This window comes from Diabrotica undecimpunctata, chromosome 8, assembly GCF_040954645.1.
Source record: "Diabrotica undecimpunctata isolate CICGRU chromosome 8, icDiaUnde3, whole genome shotgun sequence".
NCBI classification, from domain to species: Eukaryota; Metazoa; Arthropoda; class Insecta; order Coleoptera; family Chrysomelidae; genus Diabrotica; species Diabrotica undecimpunctata.
Window position 1 is genome coordinate 136875167 of NC_092810.1, and position 24958 is coordinate 136900124.

A 24958-nucleotide genomic window follows, 5' to 3' on the forward strand; every position below is an offset into this window, starting at 1 on the left:
CCGTATTATGATGACAGCAATTTAGTCACAATAAAATCATTAAGGCGATATAACTCGATCTAAAATTAGGTGCGGTATGTCGGTTTGTGGTGGCCGATACTAAATGCATTTTGTACTACATGTATTATTAACTTTAAAATATAATTAAACGTTAACAGGTAGGTTTAATGATTATAACGGCAAAATTCATATCTGAGGTCAACGATATTTTAATGAAACCTATTTAAATAAAAAAAGCTTCGTACGCCACACCATATTAATGAAAATTGTAAGGTTTCCAATGTAAATATAAAAATAATATAAAAATATAAAAATAGAAGATCAGTAAACAGATGCAGTTTAAATTCAAGAAAGATTTCACCAGAGATGTATTTGGTAACTCTTAATCTTCAAAATTTACTCAGAACATATTTTCAAAGAAGCTCAAGATTATGACAAAGGTAACCTTATCAATGGGTAACGTCTTAATAATATAAAATATGCAGACGATACAGTTATCTTCTCACACAACATGAAGTATTAATAATTATTTAAACGTGTTATATTCATATTTCAAATCACCAATGATTATGAATTGTAACTTAAGACAAAGGAAATAAAATATCGTCATCATCATCATCATTCTGGCTTTACAACCCTGCATGGGTAATAGCCTCGTCAAGAATTTCTCTACACTCGTCCCTATCCATCGCCTTTCTCCGCCAAGCACGTATTCCCATATTTCTCATGTCTTCATCGATGTTATCAAAGAACGTGGTTTTGGGTCTTCCTCTTGTTCTCTGATCAATGGAGCGATTATCAATGGATATCAAGGAGCGATTTTCTAGCTGTGTCATTTTGTTCCAACCGCATTACATGCCCTATCCACCTCAGACGTCCCATCTTAATATATTTTACGATATCTGGTTCCTAGTATATTCTATTATGTATAAGTTGTATCGTCTTCTTCACACTCCATTATCATTCACTGCTCCATAGATTCGCCTTAGTACTTTTCTTTCGAAACATCCTAATATGTTTTCATTATTTTTTGTGAGAGTCCAGGTCTCTCAACCCTATGTTAGAACTGGGCGTATTATTGTTTTGTAGAGTTTTATTTTTATATTTCTCGATATAATTGTGGATTTAAGGATGAGTTTGAGCCTATGATACGGACATGATAGCATCTGTTGGCCATGCAAATTCTGCGGTAGTATTATTTTCAGCGTTAAGGAGCGCTCCCAGGTATACAAATTCGTTTACTGCTTCGATGAAATCGTTTTCTATAACAAGTGTCGTAGGATTTGTGGTTGCGCGCTTATTTTCATATACTTCATTTTATTGGTGTTTATTATTAAACCCATTTTTGTAGCTGATTCTTTTAATACTACATACGCCTCTCGTACAGCGTTTTCCGTTCTCCCAACAATATTGATATAAAATATACGGTTATCATATACAACCAAATACGCAACTAACAACCATCTATAGATTAAACCGTTGAAACGTATACTCATCTTGGCAGTAAGAGCCAGTGGGCTTCTTTATTTAAATAATTTCATGTTATATTATTGCGCTAACATAATATAGCATACACTCTCGGCCAAGAAACGCATAAGCGCCTGATACTCCACAAGGAGGGATGAGAGAGAGAGAGAGAGAGAGAGAGAGAGAGAGAGAGAGAGAGAGACACACCATATTAATGAAAATTGTAAGGTTTCCAATGTAAATATAAAAATAATATAAAAATATAAAAATAGAAGATCAGTAAACAGATGCAGTTTAAATTCAAGAAAGATTTCACCAGAGATGTATTTGGTAACTCTTAATCTTCAAAATTTACTCAGAACATATTTTCAAAGAAGCTCAAGATTATGACAAAGGTAACCTTATCAATGGGTAACGTCTTAATAATATAAAATATGCAGACGATACAGTTATCTTCTCACACAACATGAAGTATTAATAATTATTTAAACGTGTTATATTCATATTTCAAATCACCAATGATTATGAATTGTAACTTAAGACAAAGGAAATAAAATATCGTCATCATCATCATCATTCTGGCTTTACAACCCTGCATGGGTAATAGCCTCGTCAAGAATTTCTCTACACTCGTCCCTATCCATCGCCTTTCTCCGCCAAGCACGTATTCCCATATTTCTCATGTCTTCATCGATGTTATCAAAGAACGTGGTTTTGGGTCTTCCTCTTGTTCTCTGATCAATGGAGCGATTATCAATGGATATCAAGGAGCGATTTTCTAGCTGTGTCATTTTGTTCCAACCGCATTACATGCCCTATCCACCTCAGACGTCCCATCTTAATATATTTTACGATATCTGGTTCCTAGTATATTCTATTATGTATAAGTTGTATCGTCTTCTTCACACTCCATTATCATTCACTGCTCCATAGATTCGCCTTAGTACTTTTCTTTCGAAACATCCTAATATGTTTTCATTATTTTTTGTGAGAGTCCAGGTCTCTCAACCCTATGTTAGAACTGGGCGTATTATTGTTTTGTAGAGTTTTATTTTTATATTTCTCGATATAATTGTGGATTTAAGGATGAGTTTGAGCCTATGATACGGACATGATAGCATCTGTTGGCCATGCAAATTCTGCGGTAGTATTATTTTCAGCGTTAAGGAGCGCTCCCAGGTATACAAATTCGTTTACTGCTTCGATGAAATCGTTTTCTATAACAAGTGTCGTAGGATTTGTGGTTGCGCGCTTATTTTCATATACTTCATTTTATTGGTGTTTATTATTAAACCCATTTTTGTAGCTGATTCTTTTAATACTACATACGCCTCTCGTACAGCGTTTTCCGTTCTCCCAACAATATTGATATAAAATATACGGTTATCATATACAACCAAATACGCAACTAACAACCATCTATAGATTAAACCGTTGAAACGTATACTCATCTTGGCAGTAAGAGCCAGTGGGCTTCTTTATTTAAATAATTTCATGTTATATTATTGCGCTAACATAATATAGCATACACTCTCGGCCAAGAAACGCATAAGCGCCTGATACTCCACAAGGAGGGATGAGAGAGAGAGAGAGAGAGAGAGAGAGAGAGAGAGAGAGAGAGAGAGAGAGAGAGACACACCATATTAATGAAAATTGTAAGGTTTCCAATGTAAATATAAAAATAATATAAAAATATAAAAATAGAAGATCAGTAAACAGATGCAGTTTAAATTCAAGAAAGATTTCACCAGAGATGTATTTGGTAACTCTTAATCTTCAAAATTTACTCAGAACATATTTTCAAAGAAGCTCAAGATTATGACAAAGGTAACCTTATCAATGGGTAACGTCTTAATAATATAAAATATGCAGACGATACAGTTATCTTCTCACACAACATGAAGTATTAATAATTATTTAAACGTGTTATATTCATATTTCAAATCACCAATGATTATGAATTGTAACTTAAGACAAAGGAAATAAAATATCGTCATCATCATCATCATTCTGGCTTTACAACCCTGCATGGGTAATAGCCTCGTCAAGAATTTCTCTACACTCGTCCCTATCCATCGCCTTTCTCCGCCAAGCACGTATTCCCATATTTCTCATGTCTTCATCGATGTTATCAAAGAACGTGGTTTTGGGTCTTCCTCTTGTTCTCTGATCAATGGAGCGATTATCAATGGATATCAAGGAGCGATTTTCTAGCTGTGTCATTTTGTTCCAACCGCATTACATGCCCTATCCACCTCAGACGTCCCATCTTAATATATTTTACGATATCTGGTTCCTAGTATATTCTATTATGTATAAGTTGTATCGTCTTCTTCACACTCCATTATCATTCACTGCTCCATAGATTCGCCTTAGTACTTTTCTTTCGAAACATCCTAATATGTTTTCATTATTTTTTGTGAGAGTCCAGGTCTCTCAACCCTATGTTAGAACTGGGCGTATTATTGTTTTGTAGAGTTTTATTTTTATATTTCTCGATATAATTGTGGATTTAAGGATGAGTTTGAGCCTATGATACGGACATGATAGCATCTGTTGGCCATGCAAATTCTGCGGTAGTATTATTTTCAGCGTTAAGGAGCGCTCCCAGGTATACAAATTCGTTTACTGCTTCGATGAAATCGTTTTCTATAACAAGTGTCGTAGGATTTGTGGTTGCGCGCTTATTTTCATATACTTCATTTTATTGGTGTTTATTATTAAACCCATTTTTGTAGCTGATTCTTTTAATACTACATACGCCTCTCGTACAGCGTTTTCCGTTCTCCCAACAATATTGATATAAAATATACGGTTATCATATACAACCAAATACGCAACTAACAACCATCTATAGATTAAACCGTTGAAACGTATACTCATCTTGGCAGTAAGAGCCAGTGGGCTTCTTTATTTAAATAATTTCATGTTATATTATTGCGCTAACATAATATAGCATACACTCTCGGCCAAGAAACGCATAAGCGCCTGATACTCCACAAGGAGGGATGAGAGAGAGAGAGAGAGAGAGAGAGAGAGAGAGAGAGAGAGAGAGAGAGAGAGAGCTATTCCCAAAAGCTATTCTACCATCCCGGAAAACCGAGAAATCGGCCAAAAAGCGAACCGCAAGATATTGATTACTAATTTATTGACGAAGTTTTACGCCAAGAAACAATTTATAGCTGCAACCGTTTCCGAGAAACAATGATTATGCTAACTTTATGTTTATGGACAAGTATGCCTTACGCTAAGTTCAGCAGAATAAGTAAATCATTGCTTATTCATAAAATTCGCTTTAGAATGTATACCTACCTATATTGCTCCCTACCCTGTGATAGGGATTTTGTGGTAATTAAAAGCAAAATTATTCATGTAAAAATAACCGCTCTGATGTGGTATTGGTCAATGCTGAAGATTGATTATAGAAGTTGGTTGCCAGAGTACTACAAAAAAAACAGTTTATCCGCGGAATCCAGTGGCAAAAATATTCCAAGGAATCAGAAGGTTTTACTAAAAATAAGCCAACTCATGCATTTTCACCACTCCTACAAGAACTCAAACTTGGTTGTAACACACCCTTTTATTAAAGGATTAGCCAATCACACCTTCAGGCTTAACAATAAAAAAAATACACTAATATTGCCTGAAGCATTGGCATATCCCAGTGGAAAGATTCCGATTAATTATAAAAAGATTGTTGATATACAAAAACTACAAAGTTATATACCGGATGTAGAAAATATCCAGGATTATTATAATGAATTTTTCTACTGACCCACAACGACCAATAATATACCTGAAGAAGATGAATTGATCACACTTTTTGTTTTTTTTTGAGTTGTAATAATATTTTTTGTACTTTTTAATATAAATTACAGTACTATGTGTATTTTGTTTCATTTTAATTCCTTCTAAAGTTTAGTTTCAGGTGACGCTGAACAATTTATTTGAGAAACCCCTAAGTAAATTAAGTTTGAGGTTATCATCATCATCATCAGTGGCATTACAGCTCGTTATGAGCCAAAGCCTTCTTCAGAACAATCTTCCATTCGCCCCTGTCTGTGGCAACTCTTCTCCATGCTTTAACTCCGATGGATTTTAGATCATCCTCTATGTTAACTTGATACCTAAGTTTTGGTCTTCCTCTGGCTCGTCTTCCCACTGGTCCTCTTCAGTCGAAAATTTTTCTGATCGTTGCATCTTCATCTCGCCTAATTACATGTCCTACCCATCGAAGGCGTGCTAATTTAATATATTTTACAACGTCAGGTTCCCCAAAACTTCTATATAACTCAAAGTTGTAGCGCCTACGCCACAAACCCTGTTCTTGGATTCCTCCATATATTTTTCTTAGAATTTTTCTCTCGAAACGTTTAAGCAATTCTTGGTCGTTCTGTGTAAGTGGCCACGTTTCAGACCCGTATGTTAACACTGGCCTTATTAGTGTTTTATATATGGTAACTTTAATTTTTCTGGGTAGTTTTGGGGCCATATGTTTCCTCAAGCCATAATAGCACTTATTGGTAAGCACTATTCTTCTTCTAATTTCTTCGCTGACATTGTTGTCTTTGGTCAGCAGCGAGCCCAGGTAGACGAAGGTGTCCACACCTTCCAGTTCCAGATCATCAATTAATAGTCTAGGTATCTGGTTGCCTGATCTAGTACAATACATATACTTGGTTTTCTGTGCGTTTATTTTTAATCCCATTTTAAGTGCAGACGCCCTTAGTGATCGAAATGCTTCGATCAGAGATTCTGTGGACCTAGCAATAATGTCTATGTCAGTTTGAGGTTATAACAGAGCTTATTCTCAATCTTTTTTTCAAAAAATATTGGAGAGAAAAAATCAAGAAACAAGAAATAAATGGAATTAGGTCAGTTTTTAACATGTAGAGATCTTCGTATTTTCCTCACAGTTTTTTTCTTGTTTTCTGAAAGTTTTAGTTTTGTGACTAATGGGGTTTCTCAAATAAGTGATTCAATTGTTTCTTGAAGTAAAACTTCGGCAATAACTTAGCAATCAATTCCTGATTGTTCACTTTTTGGTAGATATCTCGGTTTTTGCGGGGATGTGTTTTGAGCTAGGGGATGATGGGGTAGCTTTTGGGGATTGGTTATTATGCCAATCAACAGCAATTAATTAGCAATAAAATATACTGCCAAGACTGGGTCTGTAGCCTTCTTCATTGCCGAGATATAGCTATGGCTAAGCTAGCTTTACCGTAAACCGATTGTTTCTCGGAAACGATTGCAGCTATAAATTGTTTCTTGGAGTAAAACTTCGGCAATAAATTGGAAATCAATTCCCTACAGTTCGCTTTTTAGCCGATATCTCTGTTTTTCTGGGGGTGTGTTTTGAGCTAGGGGATGATGGGGTAGTTTTTGGAGATTAGTTAATATACCAATCCACAGCAATTAGGCAATAAAATATGTCGCCAAGATGGACCCTGTACACCTTTTCGTTGGCGAGATATAGCTATGGTTTTACTGTAAAGCTTAGCTTACCACTTTTTCTCGGAAAGAGCTACAGCAATAATTTTTTTCTTTCCTTAATAAATCAGCAACAAATTAGTGTTGTTCTGAATTCAGCCTTATAAAATGGATATGCTAACTTTACAGACATTTTCTCGATCATATTACGAGAAACATACAGGATCGCTTCAGCTGGTTTTACAAAGTTTTAGGCAAAAGAGGAATAGGAAGACTTTCCTATTCCTAATCCTAACCACGCAATTGTTCTGTAAAGCTGTCAGTAAACTGTGAATTGCTATGAAGGCCGTCAACATCCGGGAGGAATAGGCATTCTGACAAGAAGAAATGGAATAAAATGAAGGGCATTCATTTAGAATTCAAATATCAGATAATCAGCACCTAAAGCTAGCATAAATGGAAGACGCAATAAAGAACGAGATGCTGATAGGTGGCTCCAATTAAAAGAAAACGAACAAAATAAAATACAGCTTTACTGGTGCTATAATTATTTTAAAACTGATTTTTCGTCATCTACCATCATACTTCTATAATAATATTTAAATATATGTGCCGTATAAAGTGCTTTTATGTACCTAATGATAAATTTTAAAGTGTTTTAAAAAATACAGTTACTATTCGTTCGCCATAATGCAAATTTAATGTTGTGATTGTATCAGTAATGTTTGTAGTGACTTCTATATAAGCTATTACGTCTAGCTGTAAATTTCTTAGATAAAGCACAATGTAAACAATTTTATAACACATTTTCCTTATGTTAATATTACAATAATAATAGAATTTTAAATCAATCATTTTTAGAAATATTTATTAAGGGTCTACATTATTTTACAACGCATTTGTTAACTTTTATAAATCTTTACATGTTCACTCTAATGATACCTACATGTTATCGATTATCTGTCCACTCGAAAATAAAACCATTAAATGTTTAGAGTGCTAGTAAACTACGAGGGTAGTTTTAAAAATATCATTATTGAGTAAATAGAATAAGTTAGCTTATTGTATATTTCACTATGATACATTATACGAGGGTTGTCTCTTAGATTTGCATCTAGCCATAAAGACAAAAAACATACTTAAAGGACTTTATTGCTTTTCAAAATGTCCCACCAAGATCGATACACTTTTGCATACGTTCAAACCAGTTGGTAAAACTGATAGTCTTCAGTTGACACCTGTAAAATCGCTATTTTAAAGGCATCAATGGCTTCTTCTGGTGACTGGAATCGCTGCCCACGCATTGAATTCTTGACCTTTGGGAACGTGAAGAAGTCGTTGGCACTTAGATCGGGGCTATATGGTGGATGGTTTAACAATTCGATGTTTTGAAGCTAAAAAAACTCTATTGTCTTTTGGGCAGTGTGAGCACTTACATTGTCCTAATGTTGGATGATTCGCCGTTGTGTCTTGCTTTGTAGGGGTTTCGCTTTAACCTCTGGTAAACAAACGGTTATATACCAATCAGAAGTAACCTTTCTTCGATCTTTTCAATCTTCTAAAGCAATTGTTGCCACATGACCATTTTCTTCAACACATTTCGACAAGGGATCACTTTTATTGGTTTTTCCTCATCCTGAAACATCCACACAGCGGATTGTCGTTTAGTAAATCCAAGATTCATCGCCATTAACAGTACTATAAACGTTTTTTGAGCTTCCTTTGTTGAACCGTTCCAATGTTTTTTGACACTAATTGACTCGAACCACTTTTTACTGTTCTGTGAGTAAATGAGGGATCCAACAGGCAACCAACTTCGTAACACCCAGTTCTTCATGTAGAATCTTTTGGATCGAGGTCTTTGAAATGTCCAAAGATTCCCCTATCTCCCGGTATGTTACACGGCGGCCATCCTTAATTAGCTGACGAACAGCATCAATGTTTTGCTGTGTAACTGCTGTTTTGGGTGGACCTGGCCTGGAGTCGTCGCTGAGACTGCAGCGACCACGTTGAAATTCGCAATACCAGCGGGAAATAATTGACTGGTGTTATGATGCTTCATTCCCAAACACTGAAACCACTTCAACGTGAAATTGCTGTTGGGATAATCCTCTCGAAAAATTGTAAAAAATTATTGCTTGAAAATGTTCTCGACGAGATCCATTTTTCGACCGACTGGCTAATTTCAAAAATTCACTGTAGGTATCTACAAGACTTGTTGTATCGCAATGAAACTCTCGATTTATGTCAACAAAAGATTGAGGTAACATTTGTGTCGAAAGGTTTTATTGCTGGCGCCCTCTAAGCGGCTATATACAAAACTAAAAAGACAAACCTCGTACAAGTCAACTGGACTTCAGCAGATCTGCAACACAGAATGACTTTTAAGTATGAAACGCTTCAATTATCTCGTAAATGACTTGCATGATTTATATAAATTTTGGTTTGTGATGGTATGTCCGTAAATATGATAACTTTGCTATTTCAAATGGTTTACTTTTTAAATAGCTCCATAAAAAGAAATCAAGGGGAGTTAAGTATGGTGATACAGGTGGCCATTCTATTGATCCTCTTCAATCCATCCACTGATTTGTGAAGATGTTATCTAAGTAGTTTCTCATTAAGACACATTTTGGAGGCGCACCGTCTTGCTGCAACCACAAATCATTTCTATTTTTGATGGCCCAGTTTAATTCGGGGAGCAAGAAAAATTGCAGAAATTATAAATATGGAGCAACTGTTAAGATTTCTTCGAAAAAGGATGGTACTATAATTGAATTGTCTATTCTCTGAAGGTAATCTGATAGGAAATGAACAACAACAATTGGAGAGATGGAAACAATATTTCGAAGAACACCTGAATGGTGTTAAATCAATACCAATGGATGGAATAGATATTGCAAGACCAACTAAGGATGAGATGTTTTAACTGCGATGAAAAATAATAAAAGCCCAGAAGAAAACGGTATAGCAGCAGAAAACTTAAAATATGAAGGAGACTACCAGAGAGAAAAAATCTACAAACTAATATGCCATATCTGGGAAGAGGAAATAATACCTAAAGAGTGGTGCAAGTCTATAATATACCCAACACATGAAGGAACTACAAGAGTTCAAAATCCCATCTAAGATAATCAGACTGGTACATATGACGCTTCAGAACACTACAAGCGCAGTTAAGATTAATGAAAAGAAGAGCCAATATTTAGAGTTCAGAAAGGTGTAAGACAAGGGGATCCTCTATCCATCACGCTGTTTAATTTGGTTCTTGAAAAGATAATAAGAGACAGAATAGAGCGGGAACAATGTTTAATAAGAGTCACCAGTGTCTAGCCTATGCTGATGATGTTGTACTTTTGACTATGAGTAGAAACATATTAGAAAACATAGCTAAGAATCTTCTAGAGGCCGCAGGAAATATGGGATTACAGATAAATATAAATAAAACAAAATACATGGAGCTGAAGAATAAGCAAAAGAAAAGCAGAAAACTAAATTTGGAAATTGTATTAGGGAGAGAAATTCTAGAAATTGAAGAGGTGGAGGATTACATGTATCTGGGAGTTCTTGTGACAAATAAATATGAAGAAGAAATGGTAATAGATCTACGAATAGCAACAGGAAACAGGTGTGCCGGCAGTTTGCAACGAATAATAAAATCGAAAAAGGCATCGAGAAATACAAAAATAAGGCTGTATAAAACTATCCTATGACCTACTCTAACGTATGGGTGTGAGACATGGGTGTTAACAAAGAAACTACAACAGAAAATTGAAATATGGAAACGGAGAATATTAAGAAGAATTTTTGGAGGAAAGTTGACAGAAATAGGCTGGGAGCAAAGAACAAATGCTGAAATTTATGAAATATTCGGCGAAGGGAGAATAAGCGATTTTGTCAAAGCTAGAAGATTGCAGTGGCTAGGTCATCTTGTTAGAATGAAGGACAGTAGAAAGGTAAAAAACATAGCATGGAGAAAAGAGGAAAAAAGGGGCAGACCAAGAAGATGGAGGAAGGCAGTTGCGGAAGATCTACAAGAAAAGAAGATAGAAAATTGTAGGAAAGAACAAAGAAAGAGACAGAAGAAGATGGAAGAGAATTACTAAGCTATGGGTCTGAAACGGCGTGCTATAAGCTTTTATATATATTATTCCTGCTCTACAGTTCACGTTTCACATTCTCTGGGTATCAGATACAATAGTTCTACATTCAGTATAGATATTTTGTAGACCAGTAGTAAAAAAGTCTTATGATTTGCATGGTCAATTAGGAGAAATATAGCTTTATCAGAAAAAAGAATGTTTTTAAAAACATAGTTTCGATCTTAATATTAATTTTCCCATTATAATTTTTCAAAGTCTTCCAATAGTTACTGCAATAAACTCACTTCGTACAGACACCACTTTTCCTTTTTTAACATTTTAAGAAATGTTAAATGGACAATGTGATTGTCCAAAGCTATTTGCCATAACTGGCGTGAGGAGTATTGAGAAAGGCTAGCAGAACTTCTTGATTTCAGATATTTGTTTTCTACCTACTAACGTTAGAAAGATCTTTTTAATGACCTGATTCTTTGAATATCTTCCCAATTTTGCTTTCTGTGTCAAATTGGTTCTCCGTTGTGATATCTGCTATTAAACAAAGAGCATACTTCTTTCTGAGTCCTTATTTTATCTTCACAACCAATAATTACTAGAATTTCACTTATTTCTATTTCCATCAATTTTATGTTGATAAAGGTTTTTTGAATGTATGCTGTTAGTCACTTGACAGAATTTCAGTTAAATTTCAGGTATCTAGATTTTTCAAAGAAAACTAACCAAAAATAATTATACACACATGATCAAAGGAATTTGTTGAAAAATGATTAGATTAATTAGCTAGATTAGATTAGATCAATGGTCTCTTTCAACCAAGTAACTTACATATATACTGTAAAAATACTTATATACAATTCTCAGAAGTTAATTTTCAAGTTCATTTTTAAGATATAAAAGCAGTTTTTTTACTGAAATGTTAATAAACATGAAACAATTGGGTAACTATATAAAAAATTTCAAATGTTCAACCCGATATCTCTCACTTTTTTTTTCTTCAAAATAAACGGTATGTCACGATCAGTCTACTACTCTGAATAGTTAGGATCCTGACTAAGTAGGGGGTGGCTGATTATGCATATATGCAGATCCAATGTTTACTACCATTGGAACCAGTGACATCAAAATTAGACTTCGACTGTCTGGTTCATGAGTATCAATACCTACTTCTGTAAATAAGCAGGATATGGATCTCAGCTGGAAGAACTACGGGATCTGCCCCTAGATGCACCGAAAATTGCGATAACGGATGGAAGATTACAGTTAAAAAGAAATAATTACAGGACATGGCTTGTAAACTCTTACATTACAATATATGTTCTGTATATTGTCTCAAAAATATTTGAATAAAAAAATGATTAAAAAAGTTTAGGCACAAAAATAAATCCACTTACCTATAAACCAGTTCATTTGAGCAGGATTCATCAAAGGCATAATCAAATCGGAATAATTGATTTTCAAGATATTTGGTTAAGTCTACTTTATTTTTCGGTTCATGTACAATCAACTGATTTTTACTTGGTATGGTAATAACATCAACTTCTTTTCTAGCTACTTCTTTTCTATTCAAAGGTCTTTTTCTTACACATACAGTAATTAGATGGTCTTCAATCGGATCATTTTCAGTTAGTGGTTTTATATCAATTCCACGGCGGTATTCATATATCATATTAAGTAGTTCCCAATGTGGATTGCCTGTAAAATAAAACTTTGTTTCAATATTAAATTTGACAGTTTAATTATAAATATAATTCATAGCTTTTATAAGACACAAATTAGACAAAAAGATATACAAATTTTCATAATATACATCAGAGTTGAGTGTTAGTTTTGATTCTAGAACATATTGGCACAAAATGACCCACCTTAGCATATCATGTGCATTATTCTAATACCTGATAATATTAATTTTTCGATTTTGAGGTTATGAACCATTTCTATAATAAAATGTATGCTAAATCAATTGGAAAATAACTTGGTATTAAAAATATCTTTATCCAAACACAACTTGTACAGTTTGGATTAGTATATTAGGTTAGCAGATATTTCTTTATATCTCGATCTGCATCTTTGGCCCAATACTATATCTCTTGTATACAGTGGACATTTTAACAACAAGAACAACTACAGTAGCAACATTATGCAGATGATACTGCTATTTTGCCATCCCACACAAATTCATCATCAGCCTCAAGAAGCCTCCAATAAAACCTAAATAGAATTCAGCGATGGTTGAAAATATGGTGAATCAAATTTAACGGAATTAAATTATTTCACATAACATTTACGATATATAGAGAAACATGTCCTCCTGCATATATATTTAGAATTGTCAACTTCCTCAATATAAAGATATCTCGGCATCCAGTTAGATCTCTGCCTGAGTTGGAAAAATCTTATATATTTACTAAACACAAACTTCTTGGCCTTAAAATAATATGTATTGGCTACAAATCAAAATTGTCCTTGGATAACATTTTCTTATACAAGTCTATACTTAAGCCCATTTGGACTTATAAGACCCAGCCATGGGGCACCGCCAGTATCTCCAATATAAACATCTTACAGATATTCCAAAATAAGGTGCTGTGTGCCATAAAAAACATACATAGATGTCATGAGCAGCATATTTTATTAAAAAAAAATAAATGAACGAAATTTTTGCTCAAAAATTAATTACATTAATTGAATTAAAACTATTTGCTGTCACTTTTTGACTGGCAACCTGTTATCAATGTATTCTTCTATTCTTAAATGTATGTAAAAATGCGAATTTGATTAACTATATTATGAATGTAGTGATCTTAGAGTGGGATCTCGTACTAAGATATAAGAGATAATATCTGAGATCCACAAGATTCAAAAAAGTAAAGTCACATATAGTATATTATACATTTATACATTGAAGCAACTAAAAAAATGGCCAAAATGATACCAAACTATTTGCATTTCAGACCACAAGAGAAGACATACAAATTAATATATATGACTAAATTATGGGAAACAAAGAATAAAAAAAAAACCATATCAGACTTCAAAAAAACTAAAAAAAAGCAGTGAAAGCACTTTACAATAACAAAGCCTAAATTACCCCGTAAGTCAGGAACCATGCTGCCAATTTAAGATGACAAAAAGACAAGTGTTTATTAGTAAATAATATCAAAAACAGGAACAAATGAGGAATATAATTAAATAATATACTAAGACTAACATGAGAATCTAAGAAAACTAAACTTAATGCTATTGAACAAAAGAATCTAGGATAAAAAAATGAGAATATAATATAGGACAAGAAGTATACTGAATTATGGGCCTGAACAGTTGTTAATAAAATAAGAAAAATAAAGCCAAAATAAGGGCAACCAAGTTGGAAGAAGGTGTAGAATCACAATCCTAATATAATAGATTATACAGAGGAAAAAAGACTAACCTGGTGTATACATGTTAGAAGAGTAGACTCAAGATGCTGGATAAACAACAAATTGCAGAAAAGAGTCTGGGAAAATCCTGAAGATTGTTTGAGATAAAATAGAAAAAACTGTCAAAAATATCACAATCAAAACTGAATTAATTGTATCATTATATAAAAGTATCCCTTATTTACAAGTTGTTTAGACATGGCAATATACTCTCCCTCTATACACACTTAAATGAGAGTTATAGGTTTATACAAATAAGACAACCTTGCTCTATTTTCTTTCAGCTATCCTTTTTCTCCAGACGAAATGACAACAAGTTATTGGTATAAAGTTTACTGAATTTTATAATTGATTGATTGTATATAATTGATTATCATTTCATAGTGATTAGCATTTGGTTATTCATTTAACTATTTTAGTCTACATTTACTGAATTTTATGTTTTCTAATCACAATGAGTGTTAAATATATATTTGAAAATTTTACATGATTGATATTTTAGAAAATCTAAAATTGGAGAAGTAATGAATGTTATTTTACAATTGTGCAATGCTTAAAATCAAAATAAATTTAGTTATTATGATAATTCAGTAATCAATTATTGGTCTGGGTAGGAAGTAATCAACAGGTCTTTCTAAAGTAGGAGACTTACCTGGAGCCATTTGAAGAAATGCCTCCTTTTCTGCTTTTTCTTCAGCTTGCCTTTGTCTCCTTTCTTCTCTATTTTTCTTTAACTTTTCAACTTCTTTTACTACATTACTTCTTCTCGAGTTTTGAGCAGCAGTCATCCTGCTTGTGGGTATATTACTTTCTTTAGGTTCACTACTAGATGTTAGTGTATGACCATTATTAGGAATCAGGGTCATTCTGGACTGGTGTGCCGACTTTATTCCATTGTTTTGTTTGACACTGGCTATAGATTGTCTAGTGGGATCCCGTTGTAATTTATTAAACTGGGCCTGTGTTGTAATGGTCCGGTCCTGTGTAGTGGGCTTTTCCCCCTGTCTAAGAATAACTACATCTGGATTTAATGATTCAATTGCGGCCATATCAATTTCTTTCCCTTTAGTTTCACCCTGTTCGAACCATTCCACAGTCGCACATCGCAAATCATCGTTGATAGCGGCAACAATCGCTGAATGTATTCGCCCATCTGTCCTTTTTATGTTAATACTCGAGCCCACTTGAAGAATTTCTGGCATATCCATTACTATTTACTGTATATGTAAAATAAAATTACGTGTAACTAACTATCACAATCCGATTAATTATTTTTTTTACTTATTTACAAGACACTTTCAAATTAGTAACTGTCTCAAGAGCCGTTGAAGCATCTTTCTTTGTCAATTTCAATTATTCGAGGTTATCTTCTTCTTTCTAAATGGCCTTCAAACTATTAGACTCAAAGTCAGACTGAAGTTTACCATTTTTGGTAATGATTAAAGTGTTGTGGGCTGATCATGGCCAAGGGTATGCTTACTCATACCTCATATGTCCAAAAAAAGTTTATATTTTATTTATACTTACAAATATCTAATATATAAAAGTAAATTAAAAAAATAAATATCAAAATATTAATTTGTTCACTTTTTGCATTAAATTTCATTTATTAATAAAGTAAGGAACGCTTAAATACTTTTAATTTGGGAGTAGGGTATCCACACACATTCTGAGTATTTTGATTATTTATTTCGAACTTGTAATTACCAATATACATCAAAAATTTTAATCAACCATTAATATTTTAGTTCTGAAATGATTAAGCTCATACTATCCGTAATTAATTAATATTAATATTCAAATGCGGTTTCTTTTTAAGTTTATTTAATATTGTTTTTTGTTTATATATTGTTTGCTTTTTTAAAGTGAAATTGAATTTTCAGTGTCAAGATTTCAGTCGTTGCAGTTAGTTGAATATGTGACAAGATTAGGCAACCAACTAAACAGTAATACTATGTAGTTTTCTTTGCGGTTATTAAATTAGATTAAATTAATATCTCTTTTACCGCCGTTTTCGAAAAATCGTAGAGCATTCTTAATGACTAATTACTGGAATTTGTACTACTACTTTTTTAGTTAAAGTTTTAATTTACTCTACCTAACTATTTATAAATAGTTTGCTTTATTATTCATAAATCATTTCTTTTTAACGTATGAATCGTTTAAATAAAGTTCATACTATTATAGTTTCTTCATCACTTATGCGTATTAAAACTAGTTAAAATATTTAATGAAACGTTATCAATAGCTGATAAAAAAAGGAAGTGTGAAAAACGTGTTAGGACTGAAGCGGTAGAAGTAACAATTTTAGGTCATGCTAATTTGTTTATGTTAAAAAAAAATAGCTCAATAATCTGGTTTTCGCACTCTACTGTCTGCAGAGTAGGTACTCAAACATTACAAATTTCATCCCTACAAAATACACTTGGCACAGGAAATAAATGAAGATAATCCAGATAGGCGACTAAAGTTTTGTGAAATAATTATGATTGAGAAAATAAATAGTAATACAAACTTTATATTTAATATTTGTTTTTCGAATGAATGTTCTTCTAACTGAAAATCCTAGAGTTTTCGAATAAACACATACCTAACAGCCATTGAAATTAAACATAGGTATGGACAGGAATTTATGGGGATTATATTGTTGGGCTAAGCTTTGTGCAACATAATTTCAACGGAGAAGCATATGTAGGCTAGAATTATTAAACTCGAGTCATTAGAAACGAAAATGCCACTGAACCTCTAAAAATCATACAAACTAGCTGAATTTTGGAATCCCAAAAGATGCAAAAAGTTTGCCATTTCCGGGCTTCCGTCTAAAACTCCTGGGGGGGGGGGAGGGAAGGGGGAGAACATTGATTTACCAAGAACCTTACGTCGTAGAAAAAACTGTTTCAAACAAGAAATATACTTAGCAGAGGTAATTTTGAAAACAAAAATATTTATTAGTATAGGTACTTTTTCTGTAGAATGAACCGATTTCTCAACAACGCTTGAAGCCTCCTGTGACATTTAAAATCGCCGGTCGCTTCAAGCATTGTTTCTGAGAGAAAGGTTCATTCTACACAAAAGAGCTAATTAACATTAGCTCAAACTTGTCTCAACTACACTTTTTGCTTGAAACATTTTGTTCTACTGCATACAAATTCTTGGTAAATCAATGTTTTCTGCTTTCTCCTTTTCGACGGGTCTTTTAGGGGGAAGCTCGGGGGTAGGAGTGACAAACTTTTTTGCAACTTTATTGGGTCCCAAACCAGACATTCTTTGCAAAATTCTGCTTGTACAGTACCATTTTTAAAAGTCAAATCTTTGAGGACTGGAGTGCTAGAGGACATATAAATTTCTACAATGTGCCAACAAGACAAATATTCTTAAATATAATAAGGGCTGTTAAGAGTTTTTCAAGTATTAAATCATCTAAAACCTTTTATTACCTATAATATGACATTTTCAATCCTGTTACAACTATTTCGAAGTAACTCTTGATAAATCTGAGGTATAATATTCAATTCACATAGATATTTATAATGGGGCTCTCAAATTCCTAGTTCTCAGTAATAGATAGGTATCTAAAGTTTTTTTTTTCAATGTTTTTCAACTGTGTATTGCACTCTATTTTGGAATATGCATCAATTTTATAGACACCTCAATCTGATAAGTATGTTCCTAGGATAGACTTCAAAGAAAATTCCTTATAAGGATACTGTCCTGTGGTCTGTGAACTGTGTTTGTCATTTATTATCTTAGTTTTAGTTAATGTCATATGTAATTGTCATGTTATTCATTGAAACAAAACGATGCTAATTTCTTGTATATTAAAACCTAGTTTATAAAGGTTTTGCATTCATTACAATTTAATATACAAGAAATATCAAATATGGATAAGCTACTACGACCAGACAGATTCGATGCAGATCCTAACTCTCCTAGATCGTCTCAAGAATGGATGCATTGGAAAGCTACCTTTGAAAACTTTATTTCCTCTGTGATTGATGTTTCAGAGGAGGAGAAATTCAAACTACTGGTAAATTACGTGAGCAACAATATCTATGAACTCATCTCTGATTGTAGAAAGTATTCTGAAGCCAAAAGTATTCTCGAAGCAGCTTTTGTTAAACCCAAAAATGAAATTTTTGCCAGACATATCCTAATGACAAAAAAACAACAAACTGGTGAAAATATAGGTCAATACGTTCAACATCTTAAAGTGCTTTCCAAAGACTGTAATTTTCTAGCCGTTTCTGCAGATCAAAATAGAGAAGATTATATAAGAGACTCTTTTATTAATGGCATTCTTTCTAATGACATAAGACAACGTTTACTAGAAAACAACACTATTACTCTGCAAGATGCCATAGTGAAAGCCCAGTCTCTGGAGTCAGCTTCAAAACACTCTGAGGCTTATACAACTCCTGTACAAATTATTAATGCAATTTCTTCCGAAACCAGAGAGCACACTAATTATACTTCTGCTGCTGTGAAAAGTTGGAAATGTTACTTTTGTGGATCAACTGAAAGGCATCCTCGTAGCCTATGCCTTGCTAGAGACAAAGTTTGTAAGAAATGCTCGAAAGTTGGACATTTTTCCAAGGTATGTAGGCTTCAGATGCCCAATTCAGTATCAGCTGCTGTTTTAGCTACTACTACATCTAGTTCCAATGTTAGAAATCTTGCTGCTGCTCCTCAATGCTTATCTAAAAGTGTTACTGAGATAAAGGTGAATGGAAATACAACTGAAAGTTTAATAGACACAGGTAGTTCTGAGTCATATATCAGTAAGAATTATGCATTGTCTATAAACGTGAAAACATTTAGAAGTCATGCAAGCATAATAATGGCTTCAACAGCACTCAGAACGACTATCTCAGGACACTGCTTTGTCAATTTAGAAATAAACGAACATTCCTATAAAAATGTCAAATTATCAATAATTCAAGATTTATGTGCTGATGTAGTTATAGGTCATGACTTGCTTAAACAACATTCTTCTCTAGAAATCACTTTTGCTGGCTCAAAAATGCCTTTAGTTATTGATCGTATAGATAACATTTGTAGTTTGGCATACTTAAATATAGAGCCACCCAAATTATTCTCCAATCTATCAAATGATTGCAAACCGAGGGCAACTAAATCAAGAAAATTTTCAACTGAAGATAGAAAATTCATATCTGACGAGATACAGTATCTGCTATTGAATGGAATCATAGAAGAAAGCAACTCTCCTTGGCGTGCACAAGTACTTATTACAAAAAGTGAAACACACAAAAAGCGAATGGTGGTAGATTATTCACAAACGATTAATAAATTTACTTACTTAGATGCCTATCCTCTCCCAGATGTTGAAGATATTGTTAGAAAAGTAGCAAGATATTCTGTCTTCAGTACTATTGATCTTAAAAATGCATACCATCAAATTCCAATCAAAAATGAAGAGAAAATATACACTGCTTTTGAAGCCAACTATACCAATTTTGCCGGATTCCTTTTGGGGTAACCAACGGAGTGGCTTGTTTTCAAAGGGTTGTCGATGGTATTATTAAATCCGAACATTTAAAAGGTGTATATGCATATCTTGATGACATTACGGTTTGTGGATTAAATCAACAACAACATAATGAAAATCTTAATAAATTTATGGAAGTAGCGAAGAAATACAATCTAACAATAAATCAAAATAAAAGTTCTTATACACTAAATTCAATCAAACTTTTGGGTTATCAAATAGAAAATCAGACCTTAAAACCTGATCCTGAAAGACTTGAACCATTAAAGAAGTTACCCTTACCAAACGATTCACAATCACTAAAGAGAGCTGTCGGAATGTTTGCACATTATTCCAAATTTATCCCACAATTTTCAGAAAAGATACAAAAACTAGTCACATGCAATACTTTTCCTTTAACAGAACAAGCAGCTGAAGCTTTCCAAATTCTTAAATCTGAAATTATTTCTTCAGCCGTTACTACGATTGATGACAAGATTCCTTTTATCGTTGAATCTGATGCTTCAGATTTTTGTATTGCTGCTTCTCTTAGCCAAGGCGGAAGGCCTGTTGCTTTCTTTTCAAGAACCTTATCAAAAAGTGAAAGAAATCATTCATCAGTAGAAAAAGAGGCTTATGCAATAGTGGAAGCTCTTAGAAAATGGAGACATTTCTTGATAGGTAAACATTTTCGACTTATAACTGATCAAAAGTCTGTCTCTTTTATGTTCAATATGCGCCACACAAGTAAGATAAAAAATGAGAAGATTATCAGATGGCGCCTTGAATTATCATGCTACAGTTTCGATATTCAGTACCGACCGGGAGTTGAGAATGTAGTGCCAGATACTTTCTCACGAGTGAGCTGTTCAATAAATCCTCGACCAAGTCTATTTGAACTACATCAATCCTTGTGTCATCCAGGAATCACCAGAATGGTCCATTGGATAAAGACACGTAACTTACCATATACTATTGATGAAGTCCGTGAAATGACCAATCGCTGTCCTATCTGTGCAGAAATAAAACCAAAGTTTTTGAAAACTCAAGGGAGATTAATTAAAGCTACTTCGCCTTTTGAAAGATTGTCTCTGGATTTTAAAGGACCGCTTCCATCTAGATCTCATAACAAATATATCCTAACAATTGTTGACGAATATTCTCGATTCCCCTTTGTATATCCATGTCAAGATGTTTCAGCGAAAACTGTTGTGAAGTGTCTTACAAACTTATTCTCTTTATTTGGAATGCCTAGTTATATCCATTCAGATCAAGGGGGGGCATTTATGTCTCAAGAAGTCAAAACATTTCTCCATTCACAAGGAATACCTACAAGCCGAACAACATCTTACAATCCTGAAGGCAATGGCCAGACAGAAAGATATAATGGAATTATATGGAAAACTATTTCTCTTGCTTTAAAATCTAAACATTTAAAAACTGAACAGTGGGAAGAAGTAGTTGAGATAGCTCTTCATTCAATTCGTTCTCTTTTGTGTACATCTACAAACAGTACCCCTCATGAGCGAATGTTTCATCATTCCAGAAAAGCTATAAATGGAGCTGCGCTTCCTTCATGGTTGATAACCCCCGGAAAAGTATTTATGAAAAAAAATGTGAGGCAGTCCAAATATGAACCCCTCGTTGAAGAAGTACAGCTAATTGAAGCAAATCCAAACTATGCTGTTGTTAGACGTGAAGATGGTAAAGAAACAACAGTAGCCTTAAGACAACTTGCACCACGAGGAGATGCATCTCTACTGGACTGTGTTACTGGATCGGAATCTGCGGTTTCTAATGAACAGTTTATCAAAGATCCACCAAGCCCTAGATTGAGTATATGTGAGGAAAATCCAAATATTTCTCCTGTTAACGTTCTGGAAGATCAAGATAATATTGAAAGTGTTTTAAAGGAAGAAAATAAAGACAGTCTTATTAGAAGAAGTACCAGGGAAAGAAACACCCCTGCTTACCTTAAAGACTTTGTTCAAAAATAAAGTTGGGGTGAATGTCCTGTGGTCTGTGTTTCTCATTTATTATCTTAGTTCTAGTTACTGTCATATGTAATTGTCATGTTATTCATTCAAACAAATCGATGCTAATTTCTTGTATATTAAAACCTAGTTTATAAAGGTTTTGCATTCATTACAGATACTACAAAAACTTTTAAATGTTTCATTCCTCAAAAAGATAACAGAACTTATTTAGATATGTCCTTTTTATATATCAACTCTATAATAACTTTATTGATTGTACTGGATTTTAAATTTAATAGTAACTATTCAATCAATTCAAAACATTCAATCTCATCAAACTCTATATGGTTAACATTCTGCTAGTAGCAGATTTTGTGTTTGATGTGCATTTATTTGTACACTTAATCAAACTTATGTCTGTAGTCACAAATAAGCTGCTACCCCGAGCTTTCAATACAGTGATATTTTTGTTATAGATCATTCATTCATTGATAACATGGAACTAACTACCAACGAAAGTATGGCATCAAGGAACGCTACAGAATCACCAACATAGAACAAAACTTTAATATTGGTAGGGAACTAGGACAAGGTAGACCAAGGTTGAGATGGACATATCATGTGCATAAAAATGCCAAACTGGCACCAAGCTGCAAAAAATTGTACTGAATGGAGAAATAGGCTTAAGAAGGTTGGGGCAAACCTAGGACCATAGCACTAATGATGATGTTCCATCCAATACTATGCATTGTAATAGAACAATTTAAATTTATAAAACAAAAATAAAACTAAGTTGAACACAATTTTTTTGATTTATTGTTTACACTAGAAATATAATTCTTGTCCTAACTAATCAGTAATAATATTCATTTTCATCAATATCCCCATAATATAGATCATTATTGCTGAAACTAGTAGTCTCTACAAATGCATGTTTATGTTTTGCTTTGAAAGCAGCATATCTTTTTCCATACATATTAACATCTGCATCATCTACAGCATCATGATATTCATCATCACTTCCTACACTGTAAATATTATCTTCATTATCACTGGAAAGGTCATCCAAGTCCACATTTTTCATAGCCTCAACCATATCATCTTCATTTATAGATTCCATATCATCTTCATCAGGATATTCATTTCTCCAGTTGCATTCAGCATTTGAATCTTCACTCTCATCACTATCAGATTCATCCAAACCATTGTCTCTAGCTGATCCTATGAGCAGGGAATCATTTAATGGGTAAATACTAACATATTCTTCAATATCTCTTTCCCATAGTTTATCTGAATTTGTGTAATATAAATCATAAACATATTTCTCCTCTTCTGTATCATTTTTATTCACTGCCTGAGAACTATTTTCATTAATATCTGTTTCTACATCAAGGATGGTAAATTTATCCTCAGTATCTTTGTCAGAACTATCTAAATTGGATCTATGTAGATTTACAATTTTATAACGACTATTCTTTGAAGCTTCTTTATGTTGTAATCTTAGTTTATCGGTTAAATTAACAGTATGTTTTTTTATATCACTTTTCAATTCTTCTAAAACTGGTAAATGTTTAGTTTTTAAATGTCCCAAGGTGGTTTCTGTTTCTTTCGTTTGTATCGTTCCTGCAAATTTAAGAACAGTTGTTTCAACTTCAACTTGTTTATTTTCAGAACTGTGATCTAATTTTCTTTTTTTGCATTTTAATATAAAAGTATCCAATGGATCTGCGTCTAAAAACCTTTTTACCCGAACTATAGCAGCCATGTTTTGCTTCAGCTTCACTCTCTCTAAAAATTAAAAAAAATACATTATTGATATGACAATTGACATTAAGACAAAAAGTATTCTGTGTGGTTCTGTGCACAGAGAGGCAGTTTCTAATGTATTTTATATACTCTGGGTTTCTAATCCAATATTTACACGATTCGATTAGCTACATACTGACATATTTTAAATGCCAACTTATTAAATATCTGTAAAATAGATATTAAAGTTTGAATATCTAGTTTGATTTCTTTGTCTGTACATAGCAATAAAACGTTTAAAATAAAGGCAAAAGTATAGAGAAAGTGCCGATGAAGTTAGCTACAAATGATCCATCAAATTTGTGTTTACGGTATTGCCATGTCGTTATTATGTATATGTTTTATGCCTCTAATATGCCTTGAAACAGTACTTTTTTATTATATTATTTTATGAAATCGGATATTTTTAAAATTTTGTAAATTTATATAAAACACGAACAAACGAATATTTGTTTCTTTTGATATTAGTTGCAGTTAGTTATTAGAAAAAAAATTTATAATTGGCCTTTGGTAGATTAGCAGATAAACTTGGCAATACTGTCAAAACTTTGAAAACACTACTTTGATTAAATTATCATTATTGAAAATTTAATCCATAAAATGTGAAAGTAAAAATATATCGGTAAAGATGTTTAATTAAATTTAAAAACTAAAGAATTAAAAAGCTTAAAAAATTAAAGTTAAATTATAATACATTGGCAAAAGTATAGAGAAAGTGCCGATGAAGTTAGCTACACATGAGGGACAGGGACAGATTTGTATTTTATATTTGGCAGTGTTGCCATATCACAAATAAATCCCGAAAGAGCATGCGATATAATATTAATTAATGTTATAGTACATCCACTAATAATTTTCCAACATAAACATGTCTTATTCTGGTATCAAAGAGACCGCCTTTCAAATCAAGGTTGTCAGACATATTTCCTAAAATTCCTAAGGTTATATTTAAAAAATATTCTCTATTTTCTATTCGTTATTATTCAATTGCTAGTCAACGAACGACACTCTTAAAAAATAATATGAACTTATTCTCAAATATATATATATAAATTAATTAACTAGGTACTGTAGGCTTCTTATTGTTGCCGCCTTTTTTTAATTTAAATTTGATGTTCTGTCAAGGTTGTCAATGTGTAATGACAGATGACAGACGACAAGAAGACATGAAGTTGGAATAAAGTTGTGTGAACCATGTTGGTGTTTTATTTTCATTTTTAAGAAATTGAAGACATCCTTTCTACAGAATCAGGTGTGGGGTTATACTTATGTTCCCCC

General features: G+C 33.1%; 3 protein-coding genes across 4 annotated transcripts in view; 1 reads left to right on the plus strand and 2 right to left on the minus strand.

Annotated features, from left to right (window-relative positions):
- Klp10A (kinesin-like protein 10A) overlaps positions 1-15780 on the minus strand; it is a 43941-nt gene extending 28161 nt beyond the window's left edge. For both annotated transcript variants that reach the window (XR_011951654.1, XM_072541127.1), the window contains exons 1-2: positions 15066-15780; positions 12389-12689 (exon numbers count right to left, since the gene is read on the minus strand). Coding sequence is in view for 1 of the 2 variants with exons in the window: in XM_072541127.1 (XP_072397228.1) it covers positions 12389-12689; positions 15066-15621 (857 nt within the window). In the remaining variant the exon portion in view is untranslated. The remainder of the gene's footprint in view (positions 1-12388; positions 12690-15065) is intronic.
- A 2513-nt stretch (positions 15781-18293) lies between these two features.
- On the plus strand, positions 18294-19248 carry LOC140449137 (uncharacterized). Its single transcript, XM_072542284.1, has 2 exons — positions 18294-19191; positions 19235-19248. Exons 1-2 carry the CDS (start codon positions 18294-18296, stop codon positions 19246-19248), a joined length of 912 nt encoding a protein of 303 aa, XP_072398385.1.
- A 3415-nt stretch (positions 19249-22663) lies between these two features.
- On the minus strand, positions 22664-23680 carry fs(2)ltoPP43 (female sterile (2) ltoPP43). Its single transcript, XM_072541705.1, has one exon. The coding sequence runs from the start codon at positions 23637-23639 to the stop codon at positions 22728-22730; it is 912 nt and encodes a 303-aa protein (XP_072397806.1). The 5' UTR covers positions 23640-23680; the 3' UTR covers positions 22664-22727.
- Between the last annotated feature and the right edge of the window lie 1278 nt (positions 23681-24958).

Bases quoted from the DNA above. Each gene is read 5' to 3' on its own strand.
- LOC140449137 (XM_072542284.1), top strand. From the start codon at position 18,294: ATGGATAAGCTACTACGACCAGACAGATTCGATGCAGATCCTAACTCT.